This window comes from Dendrobates tinctorius, unplaced genomic scaffold (assembly GCF_039654945.1).
Source record: "Dendrobates tinctorius isolate UK_male_01 unplaced genomic scaffold, ASM3965494v1 ptg000086l, whole genome shotgun sequence".
Taxonomy (NCBI): Eukaryota; Metazoa; Chordata; class Amphibia; order Anura; family Dendrobatidae; genus Dendrobates; species Dendrobates tinctorius.
Genome location: NW_027361754.1, coordinates 30,035,386 through 30,057,690, shown reverse-complemented (window position 1 = coordinate 30,057,690; position 22,305 = coordinate 30,035,386). Strand labels below are relative to the sequence as shown.

The 22,305-nt window shown below is 49.0% G+C and overlaps 1 protein-coding gene across 3 annotated transcripts in view; it reads right to left on the bottom strand.

The window, feature by feature from the left end:
- The window catches only part of ANAPC4 (anaphase promoting complex subunit 4), a 92,020-nt gene that overhangs the window by 34,221 nt on the left and 35,494 nt on the right, over nt 1–22,305 (bottom strand). For all 3 annotated transcript variants that reach the window (XM_073585265.1, XM_073585267.1, XM_073585266.1), the window contains 9 exons: nt 17,147–17,189; nt 17,000–17,076; nt 16,528–16,628; nt 15,020–15,071; nt 14,748–14,803; nt 14,287–14,333; nt 14,160–14,216; nt 14,032–14,088; nt 13,731–13,824 (listed from right to left, as the gene is read on the bottom strand). In XM_073585265.1, the coding sequence (XP_073441366.1) occupies nt 13,731–13,824; nt 14,032–14,088; nt 14,160–14,216; nt 14,287–14,333; nt 14,748–14,803; nt 15,020–15,071; nt 16,528–16,628; nt 17,000–17,076; nt 17,147–17,189 (584 nt within the window). The remainder of the gene's footprint in view (nt 1–13,730; nt 13,825–14,031; nt 14,089–14,159; nt 14,217–14,286; nt 14,334–14,747; nt 14,804–15,019; nt 15,072–16,527; nt 16,629–16,999; nt 17,077–17,146; nt 17,190–22,305) is intronic.

The following is a 22,305-nucleotide window of genomic DNA, read 5'->3' as shown; positions in this document are numbered from 1 at the left end:
ACTGGGGCCACTCACTGTGCATGATAACTGGGGCCACTCACTGTGCACATAACTGGGGCCACTCACTGTGCAGCATAACTGGGGCCACTCACTGTGCAGCATAACTGGGGCCACTCACTGTGCATGATAACTGGGGCCACTCACTGTCCTTGATAACTGGGGCCACTCACTGTGCATGATAACTGGGGCCACTCACTGTGCACATAACTGGGGCCACTCACTGTGCACATAACTGGGGCCACTCACTGTGCACATAACTGGGGCCACTCACTGTGCATCCTAACTGGGGCCACTCACTGTGCATCCTAACTGGGGCCACTCACTGTGCATCCTAACTGGGGCCACACACTGTGCATGATAACTGGGGCCACTCACTGTGCTTGATAACTGGGGCCACTCACTGTGCTTGATAACTGGGGCCACTCACTGTGCACCCTCGGCTTATACACGAGTCAATAAGTTTTCCCAGTTTTTTGTGGCCAAATTAGGGGGGTCGGCTTATACTCGAGTACATACGGTTCTTGATAACTGGGGCCACTCACTGTGCACGATAGCTGGGGTCACTCACTGTGCACGATAACTGGGGCCACTCACTGTGCATCCTAACTGGGGCCACTCACTGTGCATCCTAACTGGGGCCACTCACTGTGCATCCTAACTGGGGCCACTCACTGTGCATCCTAACTGGGGCCACTCACTGTGCATCCTAACTGGGGCCACTCACTGTGCATCCTAACTGGGGCCACACACTGTGCATCCTAACTGGGGCCACTCACTGTGCATCCTAACTGGGGCCACTCACTGTGCATCCTAACTGGGGCCACTCACTGTGCATCCTAAATGGGGCCACTCACTGTGCATGATAACTGGGGCCACTCACTGTGCATGATAACTGGGGCCACTCACTGTGCATCCTAACTGGGGCCACTCACTGTGCATCCTAACTGGGGCCACTCACTGTGCATCCTAACTGGGGCCACTCACTGTGCATCCTAACTGGGGCCACTCACTGTGCATCCTAACTGGGGCCACTCACTGTGCATCCTAACTGGGGCCACTCACTGTGCATCCTAACTGGGGCCACTCACTGTGCATCCTAACTGGGGCCACTCACTGTGCATCCTAACTGGGGCCACTCACTGTGCATCCTAACTGGGGCCACTCACTGTGCATCCTAACTGGGGCCACTCACTGTGCATCCTAACTGGGGCCACTCACTGTGCATCCTAAGTGGGGCCACTCACTGTGCATCCTAACTGGGGCCACTCACTGTGCATCCTAACTGGGGCCACTCACTGTGCATCCTAACTGGGGCCACTCACTGTGCATCCTAACTGGGGCCACTCACTGTGCATCCTAACTGGGGCCACTCACTGTGCATCCTAACTGGGGCCACTCACTGTGCATCCTAACTGGGGCCACTCACTGTGCATCCTAACTGGGGCCACTCACTGTGCATGATAACTGGGGCCACTCACTGTGCATGATAACTGGGGCCACTCACTGTGCACATAACTGGGGCCACTCACTGTGCACATAACTGGGGCCACTCACTGTGCATGATAACTGGGGCCACTCACTGTGCTTGATAACTGGGGCCACTCACTGTGCTTGATAACTGGGGCCACTCACTGTGCACGATAACTGGTCCACTCACTGTGCACGATAACTGGGGCCACTCACTGTGCACGATAACTGGGGCCACTCACTGTGCATCCAAACTGGGACCACTCACTGTGCATCCTAACTGGGGCCACTCACTGTGCATGATAACTGGGGCCACTCACTGTGCATGATAACTGGGGCCACTCACTGTGCATGATAACTGGGGCCACTCACTGTGCATGATAACTGGGGCCACTCACTGTGCATGATAACTGGGGCCACTCACTGTGCATGATAACTGGGGACACTCACTGTGCACATAACTGGGGCCACTCACTGTGCAGCATAACTGGGGCCACTCACTGTGCAGCATAACTGGGGCCACTCACTGTGCATGATAACTGGGGCCACTCACTGTGCATGATAACTGGGGCCACTCACTGTGCATGATAACTGGGGCCACTCACTGTGCATGATAACTGGGGCCACTCACTGTGCATGATAACTGGGGCCACTCACTGTGCACATAACTGGGGCCACTCATTGTGCACATAACTGGGGCCACTCACTGTGCATCCTAACTGGGGCCACTCACTGTGCATCCTAACTGGGGCCACTCACTGTGCATCCTAACTGGGGCCACTCACTGTGCATCCTAACTGGGGCCACTCACTGTGCATCCTAACTGGGGCCACTCACTGTGCATCCTAACTGGGGCCACTCACTGTGCATCCTAACTGGGGCCACTCACTGTGCATCCTAACTGGGGCCACTCACTGTGCATGATAACTGGGGCCACTCACTGTGCATGATAACTGGGGCCACTCACTGTGCATGATAACTGGGGCCACTCACTGTGCACCCTCGGCTTATACACGAGTCAATAAGTTTTCCCAGTTTTTTGTGGCAAAATTAGGGGGGTCGGCTTATACTCGAGTATATACGGTTCTTGATAACTGGGGCCACTCACTGTGCACGATAGCTGGGGTCACTCACTGTGCACGATAACTGGGGCCACTCACTGTGCACATAACTGGGGCCACTCACTGTGCATCCTAACTGGGGCCACTCACTGTGCATCCTAACTGGGGCCACTCACTGTGCATCCTAACTGGGGCCACTCACTGTACATCCTAAATGGGGCCACTCACTGTGCATGATAACTGGGGCCACTCACTGTGCATGATAACTGGGGCCACTCACTGTGCATGATAACTGGGGCCACTCACTGTGCATGATAACTGGGGCCACTCACTGTGCATGATAACTGGGGCCACTCACTGTGCATGATAACTGGGGCCACTCACTGTGCACATAACTGGGGCCACTCACTGTGCACATAACTGGGGCCACTCACTGTGCACATAACTGGGGCCACTCACTGTGCACGATAACTGGGGCCACTCACTGTGCACGATAACTGGGGCCACTCACTGTGCACGATAACTGGGGCCACTCACTGTGCACGATAACTGGGGCCACTCACTGTGCACGATAACTGGGGCCACTCACTGTGCACGATAACTGGGGTCACTCACTGTGCATCCTAACTGGGACCACTCACTGTGCATCCTAACTGGGGCCACTCACTGTGCATCCTAACTGGGGCCACTCACTGTGCATCCTAACTGGGGCCACACACTGTGCATCCTAACTGGGGCCACTCACTGTGCATCCTAACTGGGGCCACTCACTGTGCATCCTAACTGGGGCCACTCACTGTGCATCCTAAATGGGGCCACTCACTGTGCATGATAACTGGGGCCACTCACTGTGCATGATAACTGGGGCCACTCACTGTGCATCCTAACTGGGGCCACTCACTGTGCATCCTAACTGGGGCCACTCACTGTGCATCCTAACTGGGGCCACTCACTGTGCATCCTAACTGGGGCCACTCACTGTGCATCCTAACTGGGGCCACTCACTGTGCATCCTAACTGGGGCCACTCACTGTGCATCCTAACTGGGGCCACTCACTGTGCATCCTAACTGGGGCCACTCACTGTGCATCCTAACTGGGGCCACTCACTGTGCATCCTAACTGGGGCCACTCACTGTGCATCCTAACTGGGGCCACTCACTGTGCATCCTAACTGGGGCCACTCACTGTGCATCCTAACTGGGGCCACTCACTGTGCATCCTAACTGGGGCCACTCACTGTGCATCCTAACTGGGGCCACTCACTGTGCATCCTAACTGGGGCCACTCACTGTGCATCCTAACTGGGGCCACTCACTGTGCATCCTAACTGGGGCCACTCACTGTGCATCCTAACTGGGGCCACTCACTGTGCATCCTAACTGGGGCCACTCACTGTGCATCCTAACTGGGGCCACTCACTGTGCATCCTAACTGGGGCCACTCACTGTGCATCCTAACTGGGGCCACTCACTGTGCATCCTAACTGGGGCCACTCACTGTGCATCCTAACTGGGGCCACTCACTGTGCATGATAACTGGGGCCACTCACTGTGCATGATAACTGGGGCCACTCACTGTGCACATAACTGGGGCCACTCACTGTGCACATAACTGGGGCCACTCACTGTGCATGATAACTGGGGCCACTCACTGTGCTTGATAACTGGGGCCACTCACTGTGCTTGATAACTGGGGCCACTCACTGTGCACGATAACTGGTCCACTCACTGTGCACGATAACTGGGGCCACTCACTGTGCACGATAACTGGGGCCACTCACTGTGCATCCAAACTGGGACCACTCACTGTGCATCCTAACTGGGGCCACTCACTGTGCATGATAACTGGGGCCACTCACTGTGCATGATAACTGGGGCCACTCACTGTGCATGATAACTGGGGCCACTCACTGTGCATGATAACTGGGGACACTCACTGTGCATGATAACTGGGGACACTCACTGTGCATGATAACTGGGGACACTCACTGTGCACATAACTGGGGCCACTCACTGTGCAGCATAACTGGGGCCACTCACTGTGCAGCATAACTGGGGCCACTCACTGTGCATGATAACTGGGGCCACTCACTGTGCATGATAACTGGGGCCACTCACTGTGCATGATAACTGGGGCCACTCACTGTGCATGATAACTGGGGCCACTCACTGTGCACATAACTGGGGCCACTCATTGTGCACATAACTGGGGCCACTCACTGTGCATCCTAACTGGGGCCACTCACTGTGCATCCTAACTGGGGCCACTCACTGTGCATCCTAACTGGGGCCACTCACTGTGCATCCTAACTGGGGCCACTCACTGTGCATCCTAACTGGGGCCACTCACTGTGCATCCTAACTGGGGCCACTCACTGTGCATCCTAACTGGGGCCACTCACTGTGCATGATAACTGGGGCCACTCACTGTGCATGATAACTGGGGCCACTCACTGTGCATGATAACTGGGGCCACTCACTGTGCACCCTCGGCTTATACACGAGTCAATAAGTTTTCCCAGTTTTTTGTGGCAAAATTAGGGGGGTCGGCTTATACTCGAGTATATACGGTTATTGATAACTGGGGCCACTCACTGTGCACGATAGCTGGGGTCACTCACTGTGCACGATAACTGGGGCCACTCACTGTGCACATAACTGGGGCCACTCACTGTGCATCCTAACTGGGGCCACTCACTGTGCATCCTAACTGGGGCCACTCACTGTGCATCCTAACTGGGGCCACTCACTGTACATCCTAAATGGGGCCACTCACTGTGCATGATAACTGGGGCCACTCACTGTGCATGATAACTGGGGCCACTCACTGTGCATGATAACTGGGGCCACTCACTGTGCATGATAACTGGGGCCACTCACTGTGCATGATAACTGGGGCCACTCACTGTGCACATAACTGGGGCCACTCACTGTGCACATAACTGGGGCCACTCACTGTGCACATAACTGGGGCCACTCACTGTGCACGATAACTGGGGCCACTCACTGTGCACGATAACTGGGGCCACTCACTGTGCACGATAACTGGGGCCACTCACTGTGCACGATAACTGGGGCCACTCACTGTGCACGATAACTGGGGCCACTCACTGTGCACGATAACTGGGGCCACTCACTGTGCACGATAACTGGGGCCACTCACTGTGCATCCTAACTGGGACCACTCACTGTGCATCCTAACTGGGACCACTCACTGTGCATCCTAACTGGGGCCACTCACTGTGCATGATAACTGGGGCCACTCACTGTGCATGATAACTGGGGCCACTTACTGTGCATGATAACTGGGGCCACTCACTGTGCACATAACTGGGGCCACTCACTGTGCAGCATAACTGGGGCCACTCACTGTGCATGATAACTGGGGCCACTCACTGTGCATGATAACTGGGGCCACTCACTGTGCATGATAACTGGGGCCACTCACTGTGCACATAACTGGGGCCACTTACTGTGCACATAACTGGGGCCACTCACTGTGCAGCATAACTGGGGCCACTCACTGTGCAGCATAACTGGGGCCACTCACTGTGCACGATAACTGGGGCCACTCACTGTGCACATAACTGGGGCCACTCACTGTGCATCCTAACTGGGGCCACTCACTGTGCATCCTAACTGGGGCCACTCACTGTACATCCTAAATGGGGCCACTCACTGTGCATGATAACTGGGGCCACTCACTGTGCATGATAACTGGGGCCACTCACTGTGCATGATAACTGGGGCCACTCACTGTGCATGATAACTGGGGCCACTCACTGTGCATGATAACTGGGGCCACTCACTGTGCATGATAACTGGGGCCACTCACTGTGCATGATAACTGGGGCCACTCACTGTGCACATAACTGGGGCCACTCACTGTGCACATAACTGGGGCCACTCACTGTGCACGATAACTGGGGCCACTCACTGTGCACGATAACTGGGGCCACTCACTGTGCACGATAACTGGGGCCACTCACTGTGCACATAACTGGGGCCACTCACTGTGCATCCTAATTGGGGCCACTCACTGTGCATCCTAACTGGGACCACTCACTGTGCATCCTAACTGGGACCACTCACTGTGCATCCTAACTGGGGCCACTCACTGTGCATGATAACTGGGGCCACTCACTGTGCATGATAACTGGGGCCACTTACTGTGCATGATAACTGGGGCCACTCACTGTGCACATAACTGGGGCCACTCACTGTGCAGCATAACTGGGGCCACTCACTGTGCAGCATAACTGGGGCCACTCACTGTGCATGATAACTGGGGCCACTCACTGTGCATGATAACTGGGGCCACTCACTGTGCATGATAACTGGGGCCACTCACTGTGCATGATAACTGGGGCCACTTACTGTGCACATAACTGGGGCCACTCACTGTGCACATAACTGGGGCCACTCACTGTGCATCCTAACTGGGGCCACTCACTGTGCATCCTAACTGGGGCCACTCACTGTGCATCCTAACTGGGGCCACTCACTGTGCATGATAACTGGGGCCACTCACTGTGCATGATAACTGGGGCCACTCACTGTGCATGATAACTGGGGCCACTCACTGTGCACCCTCGGCTTATACACGAGTCAATAAGTTTTACCAGTTTTTTGTGGCAAAATTAGGGGGGGTCGGCTTATACTCGAGTATATACGGTTCTTGATAACTGGGGCCACTCACTGTGCACGATAGCTGGGGCCACTCACTGTGCACGATAACTGGGGCCACTCACTGTGCACATAACTGGGGCCACTCACTGTGCATCCTAATTGGGGCCACTCACTGTGCATCCTAACTGGGGCCACTCACTGTGCATCCTAACTGGGGCCACTCACTGTGCAGCATAACTGGGGCCACTCACTGTGCAGCATAACTGGGGCCACTCACTGTGCAGCATAACTGGGGCCACTCACTGTGCATGATAACTGGGGCCACTCACTGTGCACATAACTGGGGCCACTCACTGTGCATCCTAACTGGGGCCACTCACTGTGCATCCTAACTGGGGCCACTCACTGTGCATGATAACTGGGGCCACTCACTGTGCAGCATAACTGGGGCCACTCACTGTGCATGATAACTGGGGCCACTCACTGTGCATGATAACTGGGGCCACTCACTGTGCATGATAACTGGGGCCACTCACTGTGCATATAACTGGGGCCACTCACTGTGCACATAACTGGGGCCACTCACTGTGCATCTTAACTGGGGCCACTCACTGTGCATGATAACTGGGGCCACTCACTGTGCACATAACTGGGGCCACTCACTGTGCACATAACGGGGGCCACTCACTGTGCATCCTAACTGGGGCCACTCACTGTGCATGATAACTGGGGCCACTCACTGTGCATGATAACTGGGGCCACTCACTGTGCATGATAACTGGGGCCACTCACTGTGCATGATAACTGGGGCCACTCACTGTGCATGATAACTGGGGCCACTCACTGTGCATGATAACTGGGGCCACTCACTGTGCATGATAACTGGGGCCACTCACTGTGCATGATAACTGGGGCCACTCACTGTGCATCATAACTGGGGCCACACACTGCAGATAACTGAGGCCACTCACTGTGCACCCTCGGCTTATACACGAGTCAATAAGTTTTCCCAGTTTTTTGTGGCAAAATTAGGGGGGTCGGCTTATACTCGAGTATATACGGTAAGTCAGAATTCAAGAACAAAAGGGGGTTATAACACGGAGGACCGTGAAACCAAGTATAAACAACATAGAGAGAAATGGTCCTCCAAAAATGTTGTATAAAAAGTTTATATTTGATTAAAAACACAAAATAACACAAAATAAAAGAGAAACAGCAAACCATACAGAAATTGGAAAAATAGCTTGACACTGGGTGAAAAAAATTGATGGCTATTGCATGACTGCCATAAATAAAGCACATGAGGGAGCATGTGGGGAAAAAATGCATGTAAAATACACAAAGTGCTGGTAGAGCAAGCAAACAATAAGTTACATAATAACACTTAATAGTTAATGGTAAAAACACATATCAAAGTTTAAATACATGCTAAATGAAGCTTGCAGCGAAATCATGCACAAAGTGTTTGGTAAGGCACAGACATTGCTGGTATTTGAATTCTTGGTACACACTTATGGTCACATAATGCTTTGAGCATTTTTTTATATTGCAATTTTGCACTACTTTCTTATGCACTTTAGTTTTTGCTGCCAATTGTCTCACTTTATATCTATGTTGTAAAAGTCTTTATGGATTAATTCACCTCTATGGGTTCTCACTACTTTTAATAAATGATTCACTGATTTATGTGGTGGTTTTTTTATTTATTATTTTTGTATATATATATACTTCATTTGATATATTCAAATATCTTATAAGAACCTTGGATGATGCATGTGGGCCCGCATGCATCACCTGTTTGGTTATAATATTTATTCAAGATTATAAAATTTTAATCTAAATTTAATATGTGATGTTTTGATTTGAATGTGTTGTATGGGGATGAATGTTTGATTGTTCTTGAGATTTGCCGTGTTGCCTTATTTAGACCTCACTGCGGTTTATATATGTCCCATTTGTGCACTTTGTGAGCTGTTCAGACTGCAGTGCAGTTTGCATCCGCCATATTTTATATTCCTCCGCATGGTGGGCCTTATTATATTAGCTATTCAGACTGCAGTGCGGTTCAAACTGCAGTGCGGTCTGTATCTGCCATATTTAATATTTCTCTGCATGGTGGGCCTTATTATATGAGCTATTCAGACTGCAATGCGGTTTTCATCCGCCCTATTTTATATTTTTTGTATGGTGGGCTTCCAGGAATTATGAGCCCGGGATGACGGGTTCACAGGTGATTTGTATTTTGAGCCTCACATCTAGGTATAAAAAGGTGGTTGTTAGTAATAGGAGGTTATGCACCCCTTCTGAGGAAGACGTTTATCGAAACGCGCGTTAAGGGGGACCCTGGGTGACCTTCTACCTTTGGTAAATATGTAACTATTATATATGTATAAGGCCTGTTTCACACTTCCGTTTGTGACCATCAGTCAAGATCCGCCGATTTGGGAAAAAAACGGATCCGAAATTATCGGCAGATCTTGACGGATGGTCGTCCGTTTGATCCGTTTTTGTACGGATCCGCCAAGATTTTGGCGTCCGCTCAGCGGCCCGGACGGAGCATGTAACGTTTTTTTCGTGTCCGGAGCCGCTATTGGCCGATTTAACCCACGTTTCTGTCTGGCTGCTGGACAAAATTCTCTCTCTCTCGATCCGCTGACCCCCGTTTCTATCAGTCCGCCTGCGGATCCGTTTTCTGCTATTTTGGCGGATTTTAACTGACAGAAAAAACTGAAGTGTGAAACAGGCCTAACCATGAGATGAATCTCCTTTACCTGATCTTCTCTCTATACTTAAATCACATAGCCTTATGAGGGTTTTGTTTTCCTTCTGAGATCAGATATGGGAATACCAGCAATGTCTGTGCCTTACCCAACCCTTCGTGCATGATTTCGCTGCAAGCTTCATTTAGCATGTATTTAAACTTTGATATATGTGTTTTTACCATTAACTATTAAGTGTTATTATGTAACTAATTGTTTGCTTGCTCTACCAGCACTTTGTGCATTTTACATGCATTTTTTCCCACATGCTCCCTCATGTGCTTTATTTATGGTAGTCATGCAATATCCATCAATTTTTTCACCCAGTGTCAAGCTATTTTCCAATTTCTGTATGGTTTGCTGTTTCTCTTTTATTTTGTGCATTTAATAAAATATAAACTTTTTATACAACATTTTTGGAGGACCTTTTCTCTCTATGGTGTTTACACTTATATAAGTCAGTTCAGATATGGTGTAGTAAGATGGCGTTTATGTCCTGGACAACACCCTGGAAGGAATCATTGGAATGTAGAAGTGAAGACACCATATATGGAGTGAAGTTGAAACGGACCTGTCATAGACTGAACTGACACTGGCTGCTCAGATGATTGTGTGACGCCCTTTTCCTGTCTGTTACAAGAGTCTTTGTTTTTAAGAATAAAGTTCAGTTGTGTGCAAGCCTTTGCTGACAAAAGAGGGTGCATCTAACTCTGTGTTCGGTGTGTCTCTTTTAAGCTAGCACATAGCTATTTATTAGGTCAGGAACAGGCAATCACTAAGATCTCAATTTAAGAGATCACCCTCACACATATATTCAACTAGATGGTGGCCCAATTCTAACGCATCGGGTATTCTAGAATATGGCCAGCGGGAAACAAAAAAATTTAAAAAAAGGTTATTCTCACCTTCTGACGGCCCCCGATCTCCTCTCCACGCTCCCAGCATCTTCCGGTCCCAGTAATGCTTAGCGTGAAGGACCGGAGATGACGGCACTCTAGCGACAGCGCGGCATCATCAGCGGTCTTTCACGCAAAGCATCACTGGGACCGGAAGATGCCGGGCGCGTGGTGAGAGGAGGGAAAGAGTCCGGGGGCCGTCGGAAGGGGAGTATATCACTATTTTTTATTTTAATTCTATTTTTGACAGGTTTTTGGTACCCAGGGCCTGGAGGAGAGTCTCCTCTCCTCCGGACCCTGGGTACCATCCGTACATTGAGTGCTGCGCCGGTCACCTCCCGGCTGCGTCGCACCTGACCTCCGTGCGGGAGGAGAGGACATGCGGCAACGGGTAGCGGTGGTGTGCGTCGTTCAAATGCCACGCCAATTCGCGGCCGGACTGCGCCTGTCGCTGATTGGTCGCGGCCGGCCGGGCGTGACCAATCAACAACGCGGGATTTCCGTTACAGACAGACAGAATTAGACGATTATATAGTAGATGTTAATGTGGAATACTAGTTCATATAAGCATTTGACACTTTTATTTCTTTCATTATAAACCCTGACCTTCTCTTTGGACCCTTTTTTCACACCTATGGATTTTATCACCCCCCCCCATATTAAAGGGTTGGACTCTAGCACTTCTTTCCTTGACACCCCCTGCCGGAGCTGTTTGTCTAGCTGATCTATCCAGATCATAAGGGATCTAGTTGTGCAGGTAGCCACTACGGCAGGCCTAATATTACTCTCAGATGTTTCCCATGCCCCTTTAAGGAAGCAATCTGCCTTCTTGTCTAACGGGTCTTTTAAAGTCACCATGTCCTCAAAGGGGAGGGCAAATTTTTTAGAGGCCTTTGCTTCCGCAACATCTAATTTTGGTGCTTTATCCAAGGATGCAGACGCTGAATTCTCGAAGGGGTATTTCCTGTTAAGGGATGGAACTGAAGAAATTTTTCTCAAGGGTTTCTCCCATTCTCTACTGATCAGGGCCTATATGTTTTCATTCAAAGGAAATTATCTCCGCTGTTTCTGGGCTAATCCTCAAAACATAATATACTGCACCGTTTTTTCGGGCCGAGGGTCTATCATCCCCATAGTAGATCTTACAGCCTTAACCAGGCTTTCAACCTCCACTAGAGGAAAACAGTGGCGCCCACCCCCTTCATCGTCCGAGGATGAAGCAGAGTCTCGATATATACGAGTCTTTTCCCTTGGAGATAGAGGACTCAGACTGGGGGGTGCTTGGAGGCTGTTTTCTAAAATTATCCCCCGCGTGAGGTATCTAAAGGTACTTTCACCCTCCGATTTAATCACCGATCTTAGCTCGGAGGCGAAGTTTGGGGTCTATTCACACAACACTTGCTCTATGCAGGAATGGCATAGCCTCTTATCCCAGGTGACAATTAACTCTCTGTTACACATGGGGCAACTCCTGTGTTTGAATTTTCCCACTCTTCCTTCCCTGAATAACGAAAGAGAAGTAAAGGGGGGACCCCAATTACAAGGTGTCCTTTCACGAAGATTAGTCACCAATCAGACGCAGCCGTGGGTACCTGTTCTGGAGAAGGAGCAGGGTCCATTAAGTGGCTTTTTGACGACGGAGACTTATCTATTGCTCCGGATCTCCTGCTGTGCTGAGTAGAATGGCTGCTGGAATGTCCGCTCCGCTTGCCCGTAGAATCATGCCTCTTAGGTTGCTGCTTCTGTGGTGGCTGCTGCTGTTGCTCCTGCTGTGGTTCGCTGTCCTCCATCATTACGGGGGACCGCTAGATGCAGGGAGCGTTTTTATGCTTCTTCTCCCTTTTAAATAAACCGCACGGCGTCCTCAGCCTTACTTCCAGTTTATCCCAGAAGTACCTCCTTCCTTGCATGACATCCCCGGCTGCGTCATCAAGGGAAATTCGGAAGCCCTGCACCTAAAATCTGTTGGGGAGGCTGCACTCCCCCCCCCACTCACCCTGCAAGACTCATCGGTCCCAGCAGTGGCGGCTTCAGGGAATCGCACCAGCCGCGGAAGGGACCTCCCCGCTGCCTGAACCAGACTGGCCGGGCCTGGCCCATCTTCTTTATTCCAGGTACGCCAAACTGAAAGTTCCACATCAGGGACAGGAAACCAACTGATGCGAGGGAGAGGTACCGCCCTTTTATCTGTAAGTTTCCTGTCCCTGAAGGGCGAATCCCCACTCTCCGTGGTGCTGTCATGGGGGAAGGAGAAAAATGCAGACATTAAAGCTCCGCCGTTCTTGTATCATCTCCTATTCCACGCGGCTGCATTTCTACAGCAATGCGTGTCGGACAACGAGGCTTCATGTGTCCTAGGTGGAAGCTGGCAGCACCATCGTACTGGGATGATCTTTTGGTCGCTGCAGTTTGGCATGACCTTTACATACCTATATACATATATATGTTTCACAGGAGAACGTAAAGAGATCACAATTTAACCTGTTAAAGTAAAGGTAAGGCCATAATGCCACTGTTATACTGGTTTAATAGATACCTGTAGAGAAAAAAAATCAGTAACCTGGTACACAATTCACAGACATTTTGGTGCAATAGGCTTTTCATGCAACGGGGCGGGACTGTGGTAGGATCTTTGGCTCTACCGTGGCCCTTCTGCATTTCTATGAGCCTCCTTTTTGAAATTTTGTACAATCACCGCCTGCACACATTCATTTCCCAACTTTCTCCAGCAAAATGGCACCGGAGAAGGCGAGTGCTCAGCTCAACCTCTGACGTTCTGCAGCAAAATCAAAATGGCGCCGGGGTGGCAAATGCTCAGATTGACCTACGGCGGTCAAATTTGGTTCTCGGCTCAATGATGAGCACAATGGACCCCTCAAGCAGAAAAAAAAATTGATTTCCAGTTTTGGTTAATTACCTTTCAAAGGAGCACTGTCCTGGAGAAAGTTAAACCACTGGTTCCCTTCTGTGCTGGGGGGCGACATCAAGGTGTCATCTTCATCTTTTAAATACTAGAAGAGAGAACAGTTTCACCTTTATACATCCTATGTTGTGCCTGAGGACACAATAATTGGGCTGCAGCCCTCCCCTCAGACAATGGCCACTTTGTTTTTGGACTTAGAAAGCTAGGGGTGCATGCACAGGAATAGGTAAATCTGGATTCAAAAGTTTTCCCAAGTGATACAACAAATCTCAGTTCTAAGAGATAAGAGACCTACCTGTCCGACTCGCTCCACGTTGAAGTATTTGCCCTTCTGGTTATATAGATCGGGAGACTACAACAATATACAGAATTAAATATGGCACCCGGCGTATGATCAGCTATATAATGTTCACCGGGACTTACCTCATTGAAGTGTTCTGTAAGGAAATCTGCCACAAGGGTGATGTCCTTCTCCATCATCTGCACACAAATAATAATATATGTAGCCACCATCCCTCAGCCATCGGGGCTCAGTCAGACGATACGTTACCTTATTCAGTTCAGGAAGGACGTGATCTTCTGACATCCGCAACATGGCTGCAGAGACACATCGTAAAGGAGCTTTACTCAAGGGAGTGGTGTTACGCAGACATTTATGTTATAAAGAATACAATAAGTCAGTGAGACATTTCCACCTCCTAAATCTTTCATCACCTGTGATTGATTCAGCAACGCAGACACAAAGGGGAGACCCCGAGTGGGGGCCGAGACGGCAGAAAAGTCACCACCACTCTGCTGATCCCATAACTGGTATCAGCAAAAACACTGCGCCCCCACCATAAGCTGCATTCAGCCTTACATCACCAAGCACAATGACAAGGTCCATACAGACACTGTTGGAGAAGTTTGATAGGAAGAACATGGCCTGCCTCACAGATCTCGGACCTCAACCCCATCAGTCCCTATCCACTAATGTATTATCCCTGTATAAAAACAGATTATTCCTCTTACCTACATACAGCCATCGAAAGAACGCCTTGAAATTTTTCATACCACTGTCTATGACTCTGAAAGAAAGTAGACGATAATGGTCACTGCTGGACGATAATCAATATTAATAATGTGGATGTTGCATCCTGTCTACAATCACAAATCATAATAAGTCTTAGTAAAATCTTACAGTATATGTAAAGGTAATTTCTAGTGACACCTAATAGCAGCACATCTTAACAGACAGGCGATGGTATGAACTATCCGATCTCCTCAGTACATGTGCAACTTACTGAAGAAGCTCATTGACTTTAAGAGTGAAGGAACCGACTGACGACACTGCATCTGCAGGAGAAAAGGGTAAAATACAGTCATTACTGCGAAAAGTATTACTGACATTTCTTACTTTACATTTATCATCTGATTATTTCCCATTTACTGCCACAATTAGGACACACAATCTCATTTTTCACTGTCTTCATAGCTCCTAGTTTTGCTGACTTCCAGGCACGTCAGCTATATGTGTGAGAGAACCCGCCACCACTTCCCTCGTTCTCGTGTTAGGGCTGTATACTGTGCCTAGCATCCAGCTGAAAATCACTAGAGGACAGTCAGGTCTGTCCGCCACAACTTCCCTCGTTCTTGTGCTAGGGTTGTATACTGCACCTAGCATCCAGCTGAAAAGGACTAGAGGACAGTCAGGTCTGTCCGCCCAAAAGCAATGCTGAGAACACTCCCCAACACCGCTGCCTGGAGAGGAGCAGCTGATTAAATGATAGCAAATCACAATGGGCTTCCAAAATGCCATTTTCATTCTGTCACCAGGCCTAGTATACATTCCGGCCTTGGGAAGGGGTATATACTGAGAGGTGTTTGGGCAGTCTACGCGGTATATACTGAGTGGTGTATGGGCAATCTACGCTGCATTTACTGAAAGGTGTATGGGCAGTCTATGTGGTATATGCTGAGAGGTATATGGGAAGTCTAAACGGTATATGCTAAGAGGTGTATGGGCAGTCTACACGCTTTTGTCTCGTAATAGATGATTTTTCGCCCTTATGGGTGAAATATCTCCTAACTAAAATGTTTTTTGTTTTTTTTTTATATAACAATAGATCGGACTTTTCTTTTGGGGTATAATTTAGACGCGCACACGTAAGATGAAAGTCAGCTGAGCCCCCCACCCCTCGACTACGGCCGACCATCTGATGTGTATGGCGGCCTCTTAACTCTCCCACAACAGGAGATGTTGGGGATAGAGAAGGATCAGGCAGGACTTTCATCGTCAGATCCTTTTCTTTTCAGGGGAGATTAGATGTGACTGGCAGCGGCTTATGTCAGCGATTAAAATACATGAGCGCTCCACAGAAGAGTTCATAAGTATGAGGAGGGTCAGGACTAATGGTCTGCCGATGGACCATTCTCAAGTGTCTGACTGGTCGGTCGACAGACTAGTTTTCCTGTCCCCTCGTCACCCTCATGAGTGGTGGTTTAAAAACCTGTTCATACAAGCCTGACCGCGCCCCATATGTGCACTAAATGATCTGCAATAGATGGCTCAGTGTGCATAGGCTGTCATTAATCTCATCAGTGCGAGTACTGTTTCCACAGGAGGAAGTGCTGCAGAGAATGGTGATCATCTGCTCAGCACAAAAAAATTTTGTTTCACCTGACCAACAAGCGTTTTGCAACCTGTTTAGACTGCATGATTATCTTTCTAGGAACGATCCTACAAGAAGATCGTTTGGTGTGAATGGACCTGAATGGACCTTAATTATTTGCTAATTACCCATCAACGCACCTTCAATTGCTTTGGCATCCAAACCAAGCGGCTGATATTTCTGCTTCCACAAGGCCATGCCTTTCAGCTCACTTAGGTGGTAGAGCAAAGCTTCTGAACCACTGCAAGAAGAGAGGGCAGGTAAAATCACAGACACCGCAATCCCACCAGTGTTTCCAACAGTTTCTAAACAGCTACAGATAAACACACTAGAGTCCACTAAAGTATATATAGTTATCGGATGTCATTTAATTTCTGCAAAAATGAAAACTGCAGCCATAAAAAATAAAAATATTAAAATATAAATGTACCATAAATATCCTGGAAGGCAGCGGAGGGGTCTGCATCCAGCGCGGATTGCACTAATGTGTTTCGGGACTTACAATAATTTTTACGTTATCAGAAAACTAAGATGACGACTGTAAGGACTCTCACTACTCAGCGCTGGGTAATATTGGGACGCCTGTGATAATGACATGAGCAGAGCTTTTACCTCTGCAGATGACTGATAACCAGTTTCTGAATAGTGGAGTATGAAGACTCAACAGACTGTCCAAGCTTCTTCAGCCCCTGATGAAAAGAAAACCAATTAGTTTTGACTGTACACTTTGTTGATGGAGAAGAGAGGAGTGAAAGTCACCTTCACAGTCAGCTGGTTCATCAGTAGCGCCTGCAGCTCAGGACTAAAGGCCAAAAACAAAAAATGCAAGTATCAGACGAACGTTGTTACATTAAAGGTCATTAGCGAGACCTGAAAGTTGGTTCAGGCCCCATCTACACGTCCGTTTTGACCTATCATTGTTTTTTCCACAGAAAGACTATATTGGGTACTTGTTCTATGGGGCTGTTCAGATGTCAGGGTCTTTTTTGCAGACTGAAAAAAAAACCTGAGTCGTTCAATTATTATCAGATCTGGCGTTAATTCGGTTGTTTCCCTGAATCCGTTTTTTTTTTTTCCTTTTCTTCCTGCGCTTCTCCATTCTCGAGATATGGGCTCTTCTTCCCTCTATATAAATGCTGCCTTTTTCGCCAAGGGGCGTGGTGCTCAAGAACATGCCCACAAAAAACCCCTGAGGACCACGCCACCTTAGATAGATTTACATACAGGGAAGAAGAGAACATATCTCAGGAATAAAGAGGTGCAGGAACAAAAGAAAAACAATGCCGGATTCAGGAGAACAGTGGTATTTACATCAGGTAACAATTTACATATTTATGACAAGTGACTGATTCTCTTTAAAGGCTCTTTTACATGGGTGGTTGCAAACTATATGGTAAAAAACAGGATTTTTGGTTGCTTACCATAAAATCTGTTTCTCGGAGCCTTCATTAGGGGACACAGGAAACCATGGGGTGTATGATGCTGCCACTATGCACATGAAAAAGTTAGCTCCTCCTCTGCAGTATACACCCCACTCATTGGCACTAAGTTAATCAGTTAGTGAGAAAGTAGTAGGAGAAGCAACAGGATAGGAAGAAGACAGACAGACAACTCAACTGTAACAATAGCACACAGAAGAAAGAACAAGAGTTGTAAAACATGGGAGGGTGCCATGTATCCCAATGAAGGCTCAGAGAAACAGATTTTACGGTAAGCAACCAAAAATCCTGTTTTCTCTATTGCTTCATTGGGGGACACAGGAACTATGGGACGTCTCAAAACAGTCCCTGGGAAGGGAAACAGCAGAAAACTCCATTCAGGCTGGAGAACTCACCACTGCTGCCTGCAAGATCCTTCTGCCTAGGCTGGCGTCCGCCAAAGCGTAGGTATGGTCCTTGTAAAATTTGGCAAACGTGTGGATGGAAGACCAGGTTGCCGCTTTGCAAAGTTGCAGGGCGGATGCCCCATGGTGTACCGCCCAGGTGGCGCTGTTTTGTAACGGATTCGAATGGATTATAATGAATAAGAAAATGCTCACACGAGAATTGAATAAAACCAAATTGATTTACTTAATAAATAAGATTAAATAATAAACAGTATAAACAATAAATATACATGTGAATTAAACATACATTACATTATTCATGTAGAATTCAATCTGTGTCCATCCGTATCGTCTCTTGTCTGTCACATCTTCCCTCTTCTGTTTGTGTCCTTCCCTGTCTTCTTTCTGTGTGCTCTTTTTATATGTAAAAACTTCTCTAAAGCCTTTGATGTCCCTAGGTATGTGTACCGGAGGCTAATTCTGCCTCCAATTAGGATAAACATCTCCTGGGAAAGCTCCAATAAACTGACTCCCATCTTTGGTCCTTTTTCTTAGAAGATAAGTGTAAAAATAATAAAAACCCTGCCCTGTTTGGACAGTTTGAACAAGCTGACCTTCAGGAAAGGATAGCAGAAGGATAATATATTATGCCAGATCAATAATTAGTAAAATAATTTGAGTGTTGAAACCATTAAAAATAACTCGTACTATACAGGCACCCACTGCCTGGGTAGAGTTAGCCTTAATCCCAGGGGGAGGCACTCTGTTCTTAACCTGGTAAACCTACAAAATTACAGTTCTGATCCAGTGAGCAATCGTAGCCTTGGAGGCCTGCAGGCCTCTTCGCAGACCATCTGGAATGACAAATAGGAGATCAGTCTTCCTAAAGGAAGCGGTCCTAGCCAGATAGATTCTCACCGCCCTGACCAGGTCTAGCCTGTTCAATGAACACTCCAGAGAATGAGTCGGAGCAGGACAGAAGGGAGGGAGGACAATATCCTCATTCAAGTGAAAAGTGGATACCACCTTGGGAAGGAAAGAAGGCGGAGGCTGCAATACCACCTTATCCTGGTGAAGAACCAATAAGGGGGGGCAACAAAAAAGAGACACCAACTCTAAGACGCGTCTAATGGGAGGTGAAAGCCACAAGAAACTCCACCTTCCAGGACAGAATGGACAGGGAGACCTCTCTGAGAGGTTCAAAGGGAGAACCCCTCATGACCTCCAGAACAAGATTGAGCTCCCAAGGGTCCACGAGATTCTGGCACGGGGGAGCCGCATGCGCCACTCCTTGAAAGTTTTGACTTGAGAACGGGAGGCTAAAGACTTGTGAAAGAGGATGGAGGGGGCTGATACCTGACCCTGTAGAGAACTAAGGGCAAGGCCAGCATCAAGTCCCACTTGGAGAAAAGCCAAAATGAAAGAAAGCTACAAAGTCATTGGCAGAATGTCATTGGACTCACACCAGCGGAAATAGGCTTTCCAGGTCCGATAATAGACCCTGGGAGACGACGGCTTCCTAGCATGGATCATGGTGCGTCTCACCCGATCGGAGAAACTGGACGCCCTCAGAACCGTGGTTTCAACAGCCACTCCGTCAAATTGAGCGACCGAGAATTCTGGTGGCAAATCGGTCCTTGTGACAGAAGATCTGGCCTCTCTGGGATCCAGATTGACGATCTCAGCAAACCAAGACCTTCTGGGCCAATCCGATGCGATCAGAAAGACCAGTACCCCCTCCGCTTTGATTTTCTTCAACAGCCAGGGAAGAAGGGGAAGAAACAGGTAGGGAAGTGTGAATTGTGACCAGGGAATGGCCAGAGCATCTGCGCCCACTACGAGAGGATCGCGGGACCTGGAGACGAACCGTGGAATCTTCCTGTGCAGCTGGGATGCCATGAGCTCCACATCCGAAGTTCTCCATTGAAGGCAAAACTGATAGAAGACCTCCTGATGCAGAGACCACTCTCCTGCTGCGAGACCCTCGCGGCAGAGAAAATCAGCGGCCTAGTTGTCCACGCTGGGAATATGCACTGCGGATATTGCCGTACCGCCCAGAGGAGGATCCTGGATACTTCGGCCATCGCCAGGGGACTCCGGGTCCCTCCCTGGTGAATGATGTATGCCACTGCTGTGGCATTGTCCATCTGAATTCTGACTGGCAGACCCCTGAGAAGTCTTTCCCAGTGACGGAGTGACAGAAGGATGGCCCTTATCTCGATGATGTTGATCGGTAGAGAGGACTCCTGTGCCGACCAACGCCCTTGTACCGTCAGATGGCGAAAAACCGCCCCCCAGCCGAGAAGGCTGGCATCTGTCCAGGACCGGCCCTGGAGGATGAGAGGGGATGACAACCACCAGTCAAGAGACCGCTTGACTCGGGAAGAGAGACAAAGCGGACGATCCAGCGACAGGACAGACCTGTCCCACTGCGAAAGGATGGCCTACTGAGGTGGTCTCGAATGGAATTGCGCAAAGGGGATTGCTTTCGAGGCTGCCACCATTCCACCCAGGACCTTAATTGCTGAACGGAAGGAAGGAAGCCGAAGGCCTGGCAGAGAGCGAACTCCTTGCTGGAGGATTGCTCTCTTCTCTTCGGGGACAAAAACCCTCACCAGTTGGGTGTCGAACAGCATGCCTAAGAAGACAAAGCGCTGAGTCGGAACAAGGCAGGACTTTTTCCTGTTGACTAGCCACCCGATCCGGGCCAGGGAGTCGAGGACGATGGACAGACTTTCCTGGAGAGAGCGACTGAGCCTTGATGAGGATGTCGTCGAGGTATGGAATAAGCACTAGGTCCTTAATCTTCAAAATGGCCATCAATGCTGCCATGATCTTTGTGAAGACCTTGGGAGCGGTCGCGAGACCGAACGGCAGGGCGACAAATTGGAAATGGTTCCGCTGCACCGGGAAACGCAGGAACCTCTGAAAAATGCTGGAAAAATCAGAACGTGGAGGTAGGTGTCTTGGATGTTTATGGAGCACAAGAATTCCTGCGCCTCCATGGAAGCAATTACTGAGCGGAGGGACTCCATCCTGAAATGGCGCAGGCAGACTCAAACAGGTTTGAATAGAAACCTGTGATGCAGTCTTGTTCTGGGAAGGGGTCGATAACTCTCAAACAGAGAAGGGAGGCGATGAAAGCAAAGAAACCTGGAACCAGAGCAGGATCCTTTGGAGGACGGGATTTGAAGAATCGATCTCGGGGACGCGAAGATACTACCTCTCCCTGATCCATGCGTCCTCCACCGAGGCGAGCCAAACATCCCTGTTGTGAAATCGCTTTCTGGCCTACCTCTGGTTACTAGTGAAGGTAGTGGAGCTGGTTATATTGACAGAGGGGTCGCGAGTTCTCTTTCCGGGCTCCCTCTGGTGGTTACTGGAGGTAATGGAGCTGATATAATTAACAGAGGCCTGCCACCTGATAATGAGGAAGATGACTGGAGATCTGGAGTTTCTGACTGGATTTAAGACAGCCGACTCCCTCTATCCCTGCTGGTGATTTTTTCCTGCCTCCTGAGGTCTTAGTATCCAGCTCAGTCCCTGCATGCTCAGCTAAGTGTTCTTTTGCTATTGTTCACATTTGATCAGGTTTTGTCTATTTCAGTTTTGTGTGCTCAGCCAGCTCCGGCTGGGGCTGTGCTGAATTTCCATCCTTATGTTACTGCTTGTGCCAGTTTGTTTTTGTTCCTTATTAGATTGGCATCTTTTTGCTCTGCTTTCAGAATATACCAGAGTGCTGATATAGTGTGAGAAGTCTACTGACTTCAGTATTTTTCTATCAGATGTGTTGGGCATTTTTTGTAGCGTTTTTTGCATGATTGCAGACAGAGTCTTTCCTTTCCTGTCCTGTCTAGTTAGTGTGGGCCCCATCGTTTGCTCAGTCTATTTTCCTACCTGCGTTTGTGTTTTCATCTTGTCTCACCGACAATATATGTTTGGGGGCTATTTATTCCTTTGGGGTCTTCTCTGGGGCAGTTTAGATTTCCCCTTTCTTGCTTTAGGCTTATTTAGTTCTCCGGCTGTGTCGAGGCGTCTTGGATCATCGTAGGTACGCTCCATGGCTACTGCTAGTTGTGTGGATAGGATCAGG